Here is a 16,631-nt window from a genome sequence, read left to right as displayed (position 1 = left end):
TTGATCTAATTTTTCTTCCATTTCATCCTGTCAATTTCTATATGGCTGTCTAAATTATGAAGGAGACAAACATGATGCTATCGTGATCCATCTTTTTAGCCCATGGGGGAGGAATCATTTCATAATCTGTTGTACAAAAATTAGGAAAGAGACTTCAATGAAAAGACCTCTGTATATTTGTCAAGAAGGGAAGATATATATGATTCACTAGCAACAGCTGGCATGTGAGATGCTTTACTTGCATCTCCCACTTATTTATTATTATTGTTATTTTAAATATTTTTTTAGTTGGTGTTTCACTCTGTCACCCAGGCTGGAATGCAGTGGCATGATTACAGCTCACCACAGCCCTGAAGGTTCCGGTGATCCTTAGGTCTCAGCCTCCGAGTAAGTGGGACTATGGGTGCATATGACCATGCCTGGCTACATTTCTCATTTAATTTTTGCAAAATAACAACCTAATTGGTATATTGGCTATTTTGACTTAAAAACATTGAGGGTGTAGTTTTAGAAAGGGTGAGGTGTTTTTTTTTTTTCCTGTATGCAGAAAGAGATAAAGACTTTTCTGGAAGAGGCACCTTTTCCATTTCATGGTGAGAAAATAGCCCTTTTCACCAGAGACAGGGCATTGGAGGTTGCAATGGACCTGAATAAACATTCAAAGAAGCAATACTTATCTTCCCTCTGTTTTACACACTCCCAATATAATTTGGATGGTGTCCTCTTCAAATCTCAAGTTGAAATGCGATCTCCACTGTTGGAGGTGGGACCTAGTGGGAGGTGTTTGGTTCATGGGGATGGATCCCTCATGAATGGCTTGGTGCCATTCTCACGGTAATGAGTGAGTTCTTGCTCTGTTAGTGCACAAAAGAGGACAGTTGGTTGTTTAAAAGAGCTGGGACCTCATTGTCTCTCTTGGTTCTGCTCTCTCCAAGTGACATGCCTGCTCCCTCTCTGCCTTCTGCCATGATTGTAAGCTTTCTGAGGCCTCACCAGAAGCCCAGCAGATGCCAGTTGGCACCATGCAGACTCTTGAACCAAAAAACCTCTTTTCTATATAAATTACCCAGCCCCGGTTACTTCTTTATAACAATGCAAAACATACGAATACACCCCTATCTCCTATTGGCTCCCCTAGAAAATTTTACTGCCCCCAGCCTGATTTTGTCTTGTTGTTTCTTCCAAATTCATTGTTCTTTGTCTCAAAAGCATGAAAACATCTTGCTTTTGCTACTTCTTCGGATTTCATTCTCTTGTGAAGGTCCTCATGTATATGTAAAGTTATTAAAATGTGTGTACTTTCCTATTATTCGTCTGCCTGATGCCAGTTTGTTTTCCAGATCCAGGTAAAGAGCCCACTAAGTTCCAAATGGGAGGTTGGAGGTGATCTCTGGGTCCCCTGAAAGAGCATTACTCCATTTTTGTAGGTAAAAAAAAAAAAGAATGTCAGAGATATTAAGAATATTATCCAAGGCAAAGCTAAGCAGTACCATAAAAATATAAATGAAATTTAGCTATAATTTATGGAAGTACAAACTCTGTATTTCAGATCAATGAGTAAAAATAAAAAAACTCTAAGAATAGAACATATAAAAAATTTTCTGAACTAATTAAGTGTATAAATATTTTCAGTCCTCTACCAATCAGAATATTAAATTTCAAGATTCATTAGAATGTTTAACATCATTTCATAATACAATTTTCCTAAATAAAATTCAGTATATAGATGTAAAATGAATACATACTTTTTGGAATAAGATGACATTTTGGAAAGAAGCCAGGCTTCAAAATTGATAGAAAAGTATTACAATATAGTCACTGATATAAAAAGTTGTATCATTTTTGTAAGCATTAATTACTAGGTCATAATTATAAGCATTAAGTATTCAACCTTTTTAAGACCCTATATCAAATTCTTAGGACAGCTATTTATTATTCCCAAAGAAATTTAGAACAATGTGCTTAATATGATGACAGGCATTTTACAGACATAAATATTAGCACATTTTATCCATTGGCAATTTGCAAGAGACTATTGAACAGTTACAATTTAGAAATATTAAATAATTATGATAACATATACAATTAATCTCTTTACTTCATTTGCATAAAAATGAATCTCAGAAACATGCAGATGAAGAATCTCAAAATAGCAAGAAATATCACGGAGGATGGAGAGGGAAAGAAGCAAAAAATCCATTTAAAAATGTTTGCATCTCCAGGGTGAAAACAGACTGGAGACATTTGGATGATTGTTTACAACAAGACCCAAGATACTGTGTAAGACTGAGTGACAGCCTTGTGCTGTGACATTTTATTGCATCTGCTTAGGGAGTACAGAGGCCTGGGTTCAAAAATCAATGTCTAGACACTGCTGGATTTGGGGAAAGTACATTTTTTTCCTTTATATCTCAATGTTCTCATCTACAAAGTGAAAAAAAAAAAAGACAACTCACAGGGTTAACTGGAGGACATGATATCATCTATCTAAATTATATAATATTGTACCTGGCTTATCGAAATGGCTTAATAAATACTGTTGTTATTATTGTGTAAATTACTGTAATGACTATTGTTATCACTACTATCATTATCATCTTAGAATCAGAGTGAAAGTATGAAACTAAGTCGACCATAGTCCCACCCACAGAGTACATCAAGCCACTGCGCCTGGAACCCAGGGTGCCATATTAACAAGTAGACATTTTCATGAAAACTAACTAGAATGAATATTAAAATGCAATGTTATGATCTGGCAAAGTCAAAATAATATAAAATATTTTATGTATTTTATATATAACATATTAGTTATATGTTATATGTAAATATATAGTTATATGTTATATATAAAATACATATAAATATACAATACATATAAATATACATAGCCTATAGAAAGTTAAATAAGTAATATACAAAATAGATATATGTTCTAGAAGACATAAAGATGGAAATGTTTACAGATTAATAAGACTGGTGATTTTGCTCAGTAATGAGATAAGAACAGTAATAAAAGTACAGTATATTCATTTGTTCATTTATTCATTCAGTGTTGAATGAAGAGTTTATGTGTGTCGGCCACAGGTTTTGCAAATACTCATAGTCCCTGCCCCAGGGAAATTATTTATGGACCAACGGAGGAAACAGAGGAGAGACAGACACCGGCTCCTCGTGGCTGAGAAGGCTTAGTCATGCCTTACTGTGGGTGAGGAAAAGGCAGCAGCTCTAATTCAGGTTGTAAATTTTGCTTCAGGATGAGGAGATCAAAAGAATCTGGGGTACTATACAGACACGGTTCAGCATAGTGACCTTGGACCCTAGGCTAGATGAGAAAGGCTCAGAGAGTTGATGACAAGAAGAAAAGAGAGGTTTAAAGGAATAAGAGTTGTCCTGTTAAAGGAGCATGAGCTGACTCCTATTTCTAGAGGAGAAAGACAGTAGAAACCTGAGAAGAAATTTGATGGTGCTTGATTGGCATGGAGGTGAATTTTGAGGACCAGAAAGTATTCTAGAGTATCCCTACTAATTTATGAGGAAAAAAATACTACAATAGAAAATTTTAGAGGAAAAATTTCAGCATTAAGAGCAAACTACAAGAGGCTAAAAAGAAATTTTTTTTTCCTAAAGATAGATAACGTGAAAGATGTTAGTAAAGACAGGAGAAATAGTTCATAAAGGGACTTAAGATTTAGGAACATTGGCTGGGTGTGGTGGTTCAAGTCTGTAATCCCAGCACTTTGGAAGGCCAAGGTGAGGGGATTGCCAGAGTCCACGGGTTCGAGAACAGCCTGGGCCACTTGGTGAGACTTCAAATCTACAATAAATCAAACTTAGCCAGGTGTGGTAGCATGTGCCTGTTGTTCTAGTTACTTGGAAGGCTGAGGTGGAAGGATCGCCTGAGCCCAGCAGGTTGTCACTGGGGTGGCCATGAGCGTGCCACTGTACTGCAGCTTGGGCAACAGAGTGAGACTCTGACTCAAAAAAAAAAAGAATTAAGAATATTTTGGAGGGTATTTTCTACTCTGTAATTTAGATCGGGAGGAAACAAAGACAGAAAAACTTTTTTTAAAAAATTGGCAGTGCAGAAAAAGATCCAAAATATGTCTATAGTCCCTCTTTTTTTATCCCCCCTCCTGTTTCTCTAGTGAAACAGACATTCTAAAAGACTTTGGAAATGACGACCTCAGCGTAGTAGTCTGAAAACCAATTCAATAAACTAATTGTCTTGTTTACATAAATCAATACAACTTTGTGAGAGGAGTAACCATTTAGCCTCGTGAGAAATGATTATTTCTTAGCGTGAAAACTAACAGTTACTTTCTAAGTTTAAAATAAAAAAATTATATTTGCTTGAAAATAAAAGTCTTAAAAAAAAAAAGAAAAGAAATGATACAAAAGCTAACTTTTTTTTTTCCAGCTGGCAAGCACGTATTCACTGTGGTAAAGATCTAAAATCCTATAACCACGGGTGATTTTTGCCTTTTACTAAATGATTGTGTTCAACAATATATAAAAACATTATTTAAAAAAACTTAAAGGCAGATACTTCAATATTAAAGATGTCTGGTTTCCGAAAAGAAATACTTTGGCAGATTTATTACTTCTTTATTTTAAAAGAAGATATGTAACTATCTATTTGTTTAAATATCATATCCTGCAGAATAATGAAAAACGTAGAAAGTGTCTTACTTTGGGAAACAATCTTATTTATATATGATTTATTTCCTTAAAAATTCATTAATCATGCTTTTAAATAAATAAATTTCATTCTCACAAAACTAGGTGACTGATTAACTACGTTTCTTCACTAAATACGGTTAACTATCATAACCAGAAATCAGCACTTTCTCTAACATAAGTGTAACTATTTTTGTAGATATGGAAGAGATTTTTAGACTCTATTTAAAGAACTGTTGACATTTAAATTCACAAAGTTAGTTAATAAGGAAAATGACCTTTGATAACATTTATAACATTTATTCCTTTTGCATCCCACTCTCCAAAATATGGCAGACTTTGGTGGAAAGTTCTGTCTGCAAAAAATTCAGTAGTTCCTATGTGCGAAAGACAGAGAACCTCCTTATATGGAGCAAGCAAAATATATATATAATGTATATATATTTTTGGAAGGGTCAGAGTCTCACTCTGTCACTCTGTCACCCAGGCTGTAGTGCAGTGACACGAATCACAGCTACCATAGACTCGCCCTGCTGGGATCAGGTGATCCTTCTGCCTCAACCTCCCAAGTAGTTGGGACTACAGGCACACACCACCTTGCCTGGCTAATTTTTTTTTTTTTGTAGAGGCAAGGTCTCACCATGTTGCCTGGGCTGGTCTAGAACCCCTGGACTTAGGTAATCCTCTTGTTTCGTCCTCCCAAAGTGCTGAGTTTACAGACATGAACCACTACGGCCAGCTAAGTTTTTAAAAAAATTATTACATTCTACTCTTTTGAAAGAGGTGGCGCCAGTCTTATTACAAAAATCCTGAGACTAAAAGTGACTGCTTTATTTCGTTGTTTCTATTCTATCATCCTACTCCAGAGTCAAATAATTCCACTTCTCAGAATCAAAGTTACAGGAGTCCAAATGCATGCATACATGCTTGAAGCGTGAAGTAGTCTATATATAATTAACTTCTGAATGGAATACATGTTGTCATAGAATACTATTTATTTTCTCTCAAAAACTTTTATAACTCAGTTTGCTTTAATACATATATAATCTGACAAATTAAAAAGCATTGTATTCATTTTCTATTACTTCATAACCAATGACCACTAACAACACCCATGTTTTAACAAATAGTTTTATTAGTTTTGTGAAGTTTAGGCATGGCTGGATTCCCTGTTCAGGGTTTTACAAGGCTGTCATCAACATTTCTGCAGGATTATTTTCCTTTCTTCAGGTTCTGGGTATAATCTCCTCCCAAGTTCATTCAAACTGTCGGCTGAATTCAAAGCCTTTGGCTATAGGACTGAGGTACCAGTTTCCTCCTTGACTGTCAGTTCAGGAAACTTCTTAGTTCAGGAAACTGTAAGTTCAGGAAACTTAAATGACCAGCCACAAAGTCCCTTCCATCTTCAAATTTCTCTGGCTTCCAACTAAATTTCTGACTTCCTACGTCTCTCATCTCTCCATGCCCAGATTTACAGGTCTTGTGTGATTATGTCAGGCCTACTTAGATAAGCTTCCTTTCTCAAAGTCAACTGTTTCATAGAATATAACCTAAATACAGAACTGGACCGTTCATATTCACAGCCCCTGGATTTTCTAGGCTGTGAACATCAAGTGATGAGGGGAACCTTGCTGGACAACTTAGAATTCTGCTTACTTCAAGCAGCAGTCATTAATTTTCTTCCAGCGAATAGTCCTTGGGACCAGGCTGGGGATAAGTAAGTTATTTAAAAGACATGCATATCTGGGATCCCTTGATAAGCCAAGAGGGAACTGGCCTAGCTGAAAATTTCAAAGAACATTCAATTTTCACTAGTAAGGACATAGGATGCTGTCCAGGAACATAAACATTGGGAGGTGATTTCCAAATAAAACAGAGGAATGATTTCAGTCATGAACAAAGGAAGAGGTGATTGCCAGAAATCCACAGCGTGATTGTTTAGTTTCAGGAGAAATGTCTAATGGACAAATGGCACAAATGCCAAGACTACATTTTGAGAATTTTCATTTATCCTTCACTTAGTCAATTAATAAGCATTTACTGAGCATCATGATGCAGGGGCTACAGGACCAAACATGTCAAGGTCATGGTCTTGAAAAGGCACACAGTCTAGAAAAAGAGATATTCACAGAACCAGCTAATGCCAACATTTTGTCTGTGAGAAATATGCAGGTGCTGGGTGGGGTCAGATGGTCAGGATCAGGGTTGAGCTGTAGCTCAGAGTTAAAGAACGAGGGATTTGGGATCTGTGGGCTAGGTCCGGATCCCATCTCCTATGGGATCCCATTTCCTAGGCATACACTCACTGTCTTTGTGACTTGTCAAGTTAGTTAACATCTCAAGCCTTTTTCCTCAGCTACATAGAGTGAGAAGTCGTACCTTGCAGATGGTTTTGAGGACTAAGAAGGTAGCGTGTAATTGGTGTCTCCCCTAGCATGCCCTCTTTCTGGCTACCATTTAGTTTAGGCATCAATATGTATAACCATTGTGGAGGAGTCTGGAATTTCTAAGATACCCCAGGGGCAAGACTGACCAAGTGGAAGCCTCTGGGAAATATTTTCATATATATATTCATATCATAAATTATTAGTAATTAATAGACTATATATAACTGACTATATATATTTATGCATTGTAAAATGTATATAGATTATATATGCATATTTTTTGCATGCATACATGTGCTTGTGTATGAGAAGAGGGAGAGAGAGAAAAAGAGAAAAAGAGAGAGATTGAGAGAGAGCACGTGCACACATGTAAGTCCCTTCCCTCCTTTCCAGCTCTGCATGCTCATGGTTGAGACTGTGGTGTCTAGAGTTGAGACCACAATCTTACATCCATCAGGGAATGCCATGGGATTCATAGAGAGATTGACTTAGGGCTGTGGCACCATTGAGACACCCAAAGAACTCTGTCTACTTTCAGACTTCATATCACCTGAGGACAATAAATGTCTCTGTCAAGTCTAATATTCAATGCTTCTCCATGTATACAACGTACAGTGTCTTTAGCACAGTGCCTTAAACTGTGACCCCTTATACCAGTGGTCCTCAACCTTTTTGGGTCAGGAACTGGTTTCATGGAAGACAATTTTTCCAAGGATCTAAGGGGGAAATTTAGGGAGGTTTGGGGATGATTTAAGTGCATTACCTTTATTGTGCACTTTATTTCTATTATTACATTGTAATCTATAATGAAATAATTATAAAACTCACCATAAAAACAAAAGAGGTGTAGACAGAAGTGGTAAATAAAATAATGGGTGGGCCACGTGCAGACTAAAGTAAGTGTTGGATCCTGACTTAAAGTCTGCCACCAGATTTAGTTGTACAATTGAAGTACAGCAACTCAATTGCCACTCACTGATAGGGTTTGATATGGTCTGCAAGCAACTGATTTATTATGGTCTCTGTGTAGTCAAACCTCACTGTTAATTTTAGTCTGTATTTGCAGCCACTGCCTAGTGCTAGCTTCACCGCCTCAGCTCCACCTCAGATCAACAGGCATTAGATTCTCAAAGGACCATGCAACCTAGATCCCTCACACGTGAAGTTCACAGTAGGGTTTGTGCTCCTATGAGAATCTAATGCCAACACTGATATGACAGAATCTGGAGCTCAGGTGTTAATGTGAGCAATGGGAAGTGGCTATAAATACAGATGAAGCTTTGCTTACTTGTCCACTGGTGGAGGTAACCACATTAAAGAGTGAGAATGTTCTAGAAAGAAGGTCCTAGGCACTAAATATTCTAGAAACATGGTCATAGGCACTGAGATGAGAACATGTGGTGTATTCATGAAAATTCAAAGGTGGGGAAGGGCACTTTACAGACATGGTTCTGATTTATGTGTTCTGAAGATCTATCTCACAACATGTGGAGGATGGAATCGGGATGCCTGCAGGCAGAGGGATGAGTTAGAATGCTGTTACAGGCATGGCGAAGAATATGACAAGGGCAGTAACTCAGATGGGTCTCCAGGCAGGGCCCTCGACCTGGGAGAGGACTGGATGGCTCACTGGGCTGCCGGAAAAGAACTCATTGACAAGTCTGGGGTCTGAGGAATGGGACTTGGGGTGAGTGTGAGACACTCACAGCACTGGTCAGAGGGTAAGAAGGCTACTACCAAGAAGGACTTGATTATTACCCTAAATAAAGAGGAATTTGATCATGACCCTAAATAAAAAGCATCATCTGTATAATGTTCCTGCCCCAGGTCTGGATGGCTCTTGGGAACCAGGGAGAAGGTATGGAACAAAAATCTCCATAGGAAGGAAGAAGGATCCATCAGCTTGAAAAGGTTTGTCTGAAAACAGGTTCTAGGTGAGGAAATCCAAGACAAGAAGTAGGTAAAGCATGAAGTGAGCCTGTAACTCTATTAAAAAGCACCGATAATTTCTTTCCAGATGATTAAGAACTGGTCTGAATTCTGAAAACTCTGATGTGCATTTGGATGTTAAGAGTAGTACCACATGCATTCACTTATAAGCGGACCTTGAGCAATTATCGTAATACTATAAGAAAAGGATTGGCAGTAGCAGGAAACTGCCAGGTTGGGAGAGGGTGGGAATGGCAGTAGTGGGAATCTGCTGTGGAAGAAGGGGCACACCTCATCAACACAGGTACCTGCATAATGAACATTTGTATACCTAACCCTGAATTGTGCCCCACATCTTTAAAAAATAAAAAATAAGCTGGGCTCAGTGGCTCAGCCTGTAATCCCACGCCTTTGGGAGGCTGAGGTGAGTGAATTGCCTGAGCCCGCGGGTTTGAGACCCTACTGGGCAACTTGGCGAAACCTCATCTCTACAATAAATCAAAAACTAGCCAGGTGTCGTAGCGCGCGCCTGTAGTTCCAGTTACTTGGAAGGCTGAGCCGTAAGGATCGCCGGAGCACAGCAGGTTGAGGTTGCAGTGGTCGGGAGCGGCCACTGCACTCCAGTCTGGGCGACAGAGTGAGACTCCAACTCAAAAAATAAAAAAATTTAAAAAATTTAAAAAATAAAGTCTGTGAAGAGATTAAGGGATTACAGTGTTCCCATTCACAGCTAGTTATAACCTAGGTAGTTCAATGCAGAAGCCAATCTGCTGAAACAATAAATATTTACAGATCTCCCATCTTCCCAATTCCCAGCATTCTCTTGTAGTATTTGACAGATGGTACAAAGTTGACTGCTAAAAATGCACACTAATAACTTTTTTTCCCAGTAAGTTCAAATGTTATTGTGATTATCAGGAAAGAAATCTGAGGAACCAGATAGAATATTTCCTATTACTAAAACAGGCAGAGATAAAATCAAATTATATTTATTAGTAATTTCTCTGTTCTATACAAATATGTCTGAAAATATTATTTAATTTTATTTCATTTCCTCCAAAAAATTACCCAACCTAGTACCCAGTATCATTAAGCACCAGCTCCTTTAAAAAAAATTGTTGATATTCTATTTTTGTTTAAATATCCCTTTTGATGTGCAACCTAGGTTAGTCTATCACCTTTAATGAAGACTTGAATTTCAAAAGATGCATTTCTGAAGCTGAGCAAACAAGTAGGTTATGATCAAAAACAGAACAGCAGAGCTTTAGTTTTTCTCTAGTCAAATACCAGTAAGTTGTTCTTATTATAAAATGCAGATTCATGCAGAGGTTTCCAAAATACAAAATAATTAAGCTTGGTGGAGACCGACATTATGTATGACAAGGGAAATTATTAGGCAGTGTCATCTTTACTCAACACTATTATTTAAAACAGATTAAATACAGATTTGTTGATTTTTGTATCATGAGATGTGAGTTAGAGATATGAAACACAGAGTAAAGAACCAAAGATTACCATGGGATAATTTTTTGTCTATTTGGTGGTTTACTGGTATATTTTCTTCAAAACACTTTAGATCTACACAAATGAATCAACTCAAGATAAATCAAATTAAATGAGGAAAGAGGACAGGTTTCAAGAAGTTAACAGGCAATTCACAGATGCAACAAATGAAATGCACCAGTCCTAATGAAGACTAAACCGGTGTCATCCACTTTCAGTAACCAGGTGGTCTCTCTCTGTTGGGCTGCCTCTCTGTCATCACAAAGTCCTCCATTAGCAACAAGCCACTATAGCCAGAATTGCCTAGCGCCCCACATTGGATGTCATGAATTTGAGGCCACTTATTTCATGTTCTCAAGAGTAAGAGCCCAATTATGCACAGGGCGGTCAGAATCATTTGTGGTCCAATCAGGAACTGGGAATTGAGACACAGGCAACCCTACCCCATGACTCCCTAGACACGCACCTATCAGGGAGTGGAGGTGGATGAAACAATGTAAAAGGTGTACGGTGTGCAAAAATGTTACACAGAAAAATTAGGAATATGAATTGCAAAGGTAAACAGACAAAGAGTGAAACAACAGGCTTCAAGCCAACTAGATGTCAATTCAGTGCTGCATATGGACCTATAAAACCTGGCTTAGCTTCTCAGATGGTGTTCAGCTCTAACAGAAAGTTCTTCACATATCTACAACCACATGTAGTGAAGCAAATGTGTACTTACAAATATTCTCTTTCTCCTTCTCTTAGATTCACCACTTTCAACCCGTCAACCTTATGAAACTAGTTCTACGTGAACATGCTTCACTTTCCTCTGTCCTTATCCTTCTTGCTTTGGTTAATCTGGATGTCTAGAGAAGTCTGTGTTTAGCTTAAGACACCATGAGGCCGGGCATGGAGGCTCACGCCTATAATCCCAGCACTTTGGGAGGCCGAGGCGAGAGGATTGCCTGAGTCTCTGGGTTCCAGACCTGCGTGGGCAACTTGGCAAGACCTCATCTCTACACTAAATCAAAAAATTAGTCTGGCATGGTGGCACATGCCTGTAGTTCCAGCTACTTGAAAGGCTGAGGTGGAAGGATCACCTGAGCTCAGCAAGTCAAGGCTGTGGTGGCCATGAGCTGCCATTGCACTCCAGCTTGGGCGACAGAGTGAGACTCAAATTAAAAAAAAAAAAAAAAAAAGACACCATGATATACTCACTTGCAGTGACATACACCTTAGACATCTGAATGCAGAAGCAGATGCTTCCACATATTTAACTAGGCTTTTAATGGAAAATCATATTCCATCGTGTTGTCAACCCAGTCTAAAAACATAGGGTGCAATGATTCCCATAGAAAGAAAAAAAAAGATTACCACTGTTCAACAAAGAAAAGAATGATGCTAAAAGATTGATGGCATGTGACTTTAATAAGAAACAGTCCAAATACAAATTTACTCCTACAGTGATAAAATATTTTAGAGCAATGAACACAAAGATATTTTAATTCTTTTGTGGCAGCAGGCCGCAGGTATACAAGTCCACCAAACTCTGCTTTTGATTCTGCAGGGTGACTGTGAATCCCAGGACTAGCAATCCCTGCCCCACTTCCACCCATGAGAGGACCCATGGCAGGGTCTCACCAATGAACTGCAAGTGTTGTGATGCAATTGACAATGCAATTGAGGGTGGGGCCATGGGTCCCTCAAGATAGAAGGAGCCTGGGTCCTGAGTCACTATGTGGAGGGGAAGCAGCCCCCTTTTCTGCACCCCTGCCTCAGTCAGCTGCACTAGTGTGAAATAGACTGCTTATTGTGTTGGCACTGGATGCTGGAGCTGATTTGCCACAGCAGCCTTTGTTTCCTCTCTAAAAAATAGAGACTGCCAAAAACACATCATCAAACAAGATGAGAGGGAAGTACAATGAGTTTTTTTGTTTTGTTTTGTTTAACAGTCTTACTCTGTCACCCAGGCTAGAGTGCAGTGGCATGCTCACGGCCATCCCAGTGTTGACCCGCTGGGCTCCGGCAATCCTTCCGCCTCAGCCTTCCAAGTAGCCAGAACTACAGGCATGCACTACCATGCCTGGCTAATTTTTAAATTTATTGAGGTCTCACCAACTTGCTGGGGGTTGGTCTCGAACCGGCAGGCTCAGGCAATCCATTCGCCTTGGCCTCCCAAAGTGCTGGGATTACAGGCTTGACAATGAGTTGTTTTTTTTTTGAGTTGGAGTCTCACTCTGTCGCCCAGACTGGAGTGCAGTGGCCGCTCCTGGCCACCACAGCCTCGACCTGCTGGGCTCTGGTGATCCTTCCGCCTCAGCCTTCCAAGTAGCTAGAACTACAGGCGTGCGCTACCACGCCTGGCTCATTTTGATTTATTGTAGAGATGAGGTCTCGCCAAGTTGCCCAGGGGGGTCTCAAACCCGCAGGCTCAGGCAATCCACTCACTTCAGCCTCCCAAAGGCGCGGGACTACAGGTTGAGCCACCGAGCCTGGTTGACAATGAGTTTTGAAGAAATAGAATTTAACCTTATAGAGCTTCATTTATATCTTTTCACGCACACATCCACACACACTCACACACACTTACATTCTCAGATATACAAGCTTGGTTTTTAAGGAGAATAATTTTATTTTGTGGTCAAATGACTAAACGTTGTTTTTGTTTTATTTTTTAAACACATCATCTCAAACCAACCTGTAAATGAATAGTCACTTCTATTTATGAATATGAACATGACTATGAATATTTTTGCAAATGGGGAATTGTGTGCATGATTGATATTCAAGGGACGACTTTTTAACTTAGCATTATATGTAAGCAAACAATGTAGGTTTCACCAGAATGTTTTATACTTTAGGAACTTGAAACCCTGGGTCATTTAGAAAAAAAGAACCACACTGAAAGATTGTGACTTGGCACCTCCTTATGTCCAGCAAGTGGACTGAATGCAAGGGCCTCCCTTTGTGTAAAATCATGCGTGATCTGCATTCAGGGCAGGCACTGATTTTCTTCAAAGGGGTTCAAGGACAAATCAGGCCACTTTGACACTTTTTGAACATCTTAAATTGGGTCAGTTACAATTTCTCTCCAGTGTCAGACTGGATGTTCCGACACCACCGCCGGGTTTGAAAAGAGAAGCAAAACACCACGATTCACGCTCAGCGGCAACTCAAAGCACAAGCAAGGAAGGAACCCTTGGAAGCCAGTACCTGATACTGCTCATGCTGCCGGTCTCGGACCCAAGCTTGCATCGCTCCAGCTGGCTGGCCACGATCTGCCGTTCTGCCTCCAGCTCCCGGGTCAGCCTTTCAAACTGTAATTCCTGAAAGAGACCCACCGACAAGATCAATTCCATCATCTACATGAAAGGTGGAATCCAGACTAAAATGACAGGAGGGTCAAGGGGAAAAAACATGATTTTCCTAGATGCCAAGTTTGAGACACGGAGGGGTGAGCAGTAAACCCAGGATTTGAAGGGCTGGCAGACTGACTTGTGACACACTGTCTGGGAGACCCTGAGTATGTTATGTAGTCTAAGTGTCGGCATCATCATCTGTAAAATGGGTTTAAAATGCTTATTTTGTAAAATGGTGATAAGGATTAAATGGGATACTGTCACGAAAAATTAGCCAGCACTATCTTTGGCAGACTGCATCCAACAAATACTGACACTTCTGACACCAGAACTGTAGCATTTAATAAGGAAATCCTTAATTTTTATTATCATTTGGAGTATTGTGTTTGCAACCTATTGGCTTTCTAGCTGCACTGTGTACTAAGTTGCTGTTCATATTACTTACAAACCATAGATTAAAGAAAATAATGCTTGAAAGCCTATACTTTGGCAGGGCTCGGTGGCTCAGCCTATAATCTCAGTACTTTGGGAGGCAGAGGTGAGAGGATTGCCTGAGTCCATGGGTTCGAGACCAGCCCAGGCAACTTGGCTAGAACTCGTTTCTACAATAAATCAAACACTAGCTGGGTGTGATAGCGTGCGCCTATAGTTCCAACTACTTGGAGGGCTGAGGCGGAAGGATCGCTGGAGTTCAGTAGGTTGAGGTTGCGGTGGCTGGGAGCGTGCCACTGCACTCCAGTCTGGGCAACAGAGTGAGACTTCAACTAAAAATAAATAAATAAATAAATAAATAAATAAATAAATAAATAAATAAAAGCCTACACTTTTTTTTCTGCTTCAAATTGCAGCAGAATGGCAATGATGCAAATTCTATACACCCTAATTACTAAGTGTATAACCTTTCAGATATTTGATACGTCACCTTAAAAACAGTCAATGGAACCAATGGAAAATGCTTCTAAAATCCACTATTAAAATCTACATTAAAATCTACATTAAAATCCACTATTAAAATCTACATTAAATCCACTATTGAAAACTTTAATAACATGATTCAACCAGAACTTCAAAAATCTCAGCTATTTCAACTACAGGACTTTTGTGCCATATTTTAGAATTTATATTTTATTTTTCTACACACTCAGTTTTTTTCATAAGCATAATTACAGCAAATCATGTATGTAACTAGAAATGTCAGGAAAAGTTTTTTTTTATAATGTCACATTTAACTTCTTTTAAAAAATAAATTCTCTGCACAGTTACATTTTTGGAATGAGACAGGAATCTTTCTCATACTGAAAAACAGGTTAAGGGTCAGCTTTGGAGAACCAAAACTCAGAAGGTTGCAGGAATATATCTTTCCAGAAAAGAAAATTTTATTAACTTTCTACCCTGGGACACTCTTTTGTGAGATCTTTAAAGAGTAGGATCTGGTGTGTTCTCTCTCTCTATTTTAAAAAAAATACCCTGGCTCTTTTCCATAGAAGGAGATTATTATTTTTTTAATGTTGCTATTATTTTGGGAATCTAAAAAAGACACTTTGCAAATCAAATTTCTCTTTAAGGTGCTAAAACTCGAACTTCTGTTCTTACATACTCTGAAGGGCATCAAGTATTATTAGCAGGAAATTAATAACAAGACCTCTACCAAATGCATTTTGTGATCTGACCTCCCCATCTTCTTTCTTAAAGTTCCACTGCTTTTTTGTTTGTTTGTTAGGTAGTTCCTTTCCACAAAAGTATCCAAGTTCTAGAAGATTTTTCATTCCAAGGCTTTATAACATATATATATTTAGACTGGAAAATATAGTTTATTTAGAAAGTAAGTTAGAGAGAGAGTGAGGAGATTCACCTCCCCAAGGCAGGAGAGGGGGTCAAGCCAGGAAACATGGTGGCCATAGATCAAAGAGCCACGTGAACATACCAGAGTTTAACAAAGCAATGGCCAACATATCTTATCGTATCTTAAATCTGTCTGTGTAACAAAAGGCCTACTCATACATTTGAGTTGCCAACACCTTAAAAAACAATATATGAAGACCATTCAATCTCTTCACAGGTAGATGGTTATTTATTATTGGTAGGAGCTGAATTAATTTGCTGCCTGTTTTCCTGCTCTAGCAGTGCCACATGGTGAGGCAGTGCAGTGATCTGATTTAGAATTTCATAAACCTTGGGTTTTTGCTAGGACAGATGCTGTTGTCAGGCCTGCCTGCTTCGGGTGTGACCTCACCACAGTTTTACTTCCCGTCAGTCTTATGGTGGGTGGAAATATGGATGACTTCTTCATTTGTAAGCTGCCTTCTCAACATACAGTCAGGATTTCCAGGGCTCTTCATCTTTCTGTGTAGATCTGTATTTCCATATGGTTTTAACTTTTTGTGTGTAGAGGACCTTATAACTGTTCTTATAGTGAGATCTTGGGGTAAAGAAGTCTTTAGACCTGAAAGACCTTAAAAAGGTATTTATCTGGTCCTCAGTTTTGAAAGACTTTTGCTCCACTGTCCTCTCATTTGCATTGTTTCTAACCACAACAACAAAATTATAGTTATCCTTAACTCCATTTCTCTGTATATATAGTTTTTTTAATTTTAAGGTTTTAAGTTTTTCTCTTTATCACTGGCACTGGGCAATTTAATGATAATGTCTCTGGGTGTTGTTTTCTTCATGTTTTTTACACTGAGGGTCATTGAGATTCTTGGATCTCTGTATTTATAGATTCCATCAAAGCTGAATACTTTTTTTTTTTTTTGAGTTGGAGTCTTACTCTGTCGCCCAAACTGGAGTGCGG

At 38.8% G+C, this 16,631-nt stretch overlaps 1 protein-coding gene across 3 annotated transcripts in view; it reads right to left on the bottom strand.

Annotated features, from left to right (window-relative positions):
• The window catches only part of CTNND2 (catenin delta 2), a 981,613-nt gene that overhangs the window by 627,864 nt on the left and 337,118 nt on the right, over window positions 1–16,631 (bottom strand). For all 3 annotated transcript variants that reach the window (XM_021711379.1, XM_021711381.1, XM_021711380.1), the window contains one exon: window positions 13,695–13,807. In XM_021711379.1, coding sequence (XP_021567054.1) covers window positions 13,695–13,807 — 113 coding nt within the window. The remainder of the gene's footprint in view (window positions 1–13,694; window positions 13,808–16,631) is intronic.

Source organism: Carlito syrichta, unplaced genomic scaffold, assembly GCF_000164805.1.
Source record: "Carlito syrichta isolate Samal-C Ts95f unplaced genomic scaffold, Tarsius_syrichta-2.0.1 Scaffold302126, whole genome shotgun sequence".
NCBI lineage: Eukaryota > Metazoa > Chordata > Mammalia > Primates > Tarsiidae > Carlito > Carlito syrichta.
Note: the sequence above shows the minus strand (reverse complement) of the source record. Positions and strands in the feature narration are given on the sequence as shown.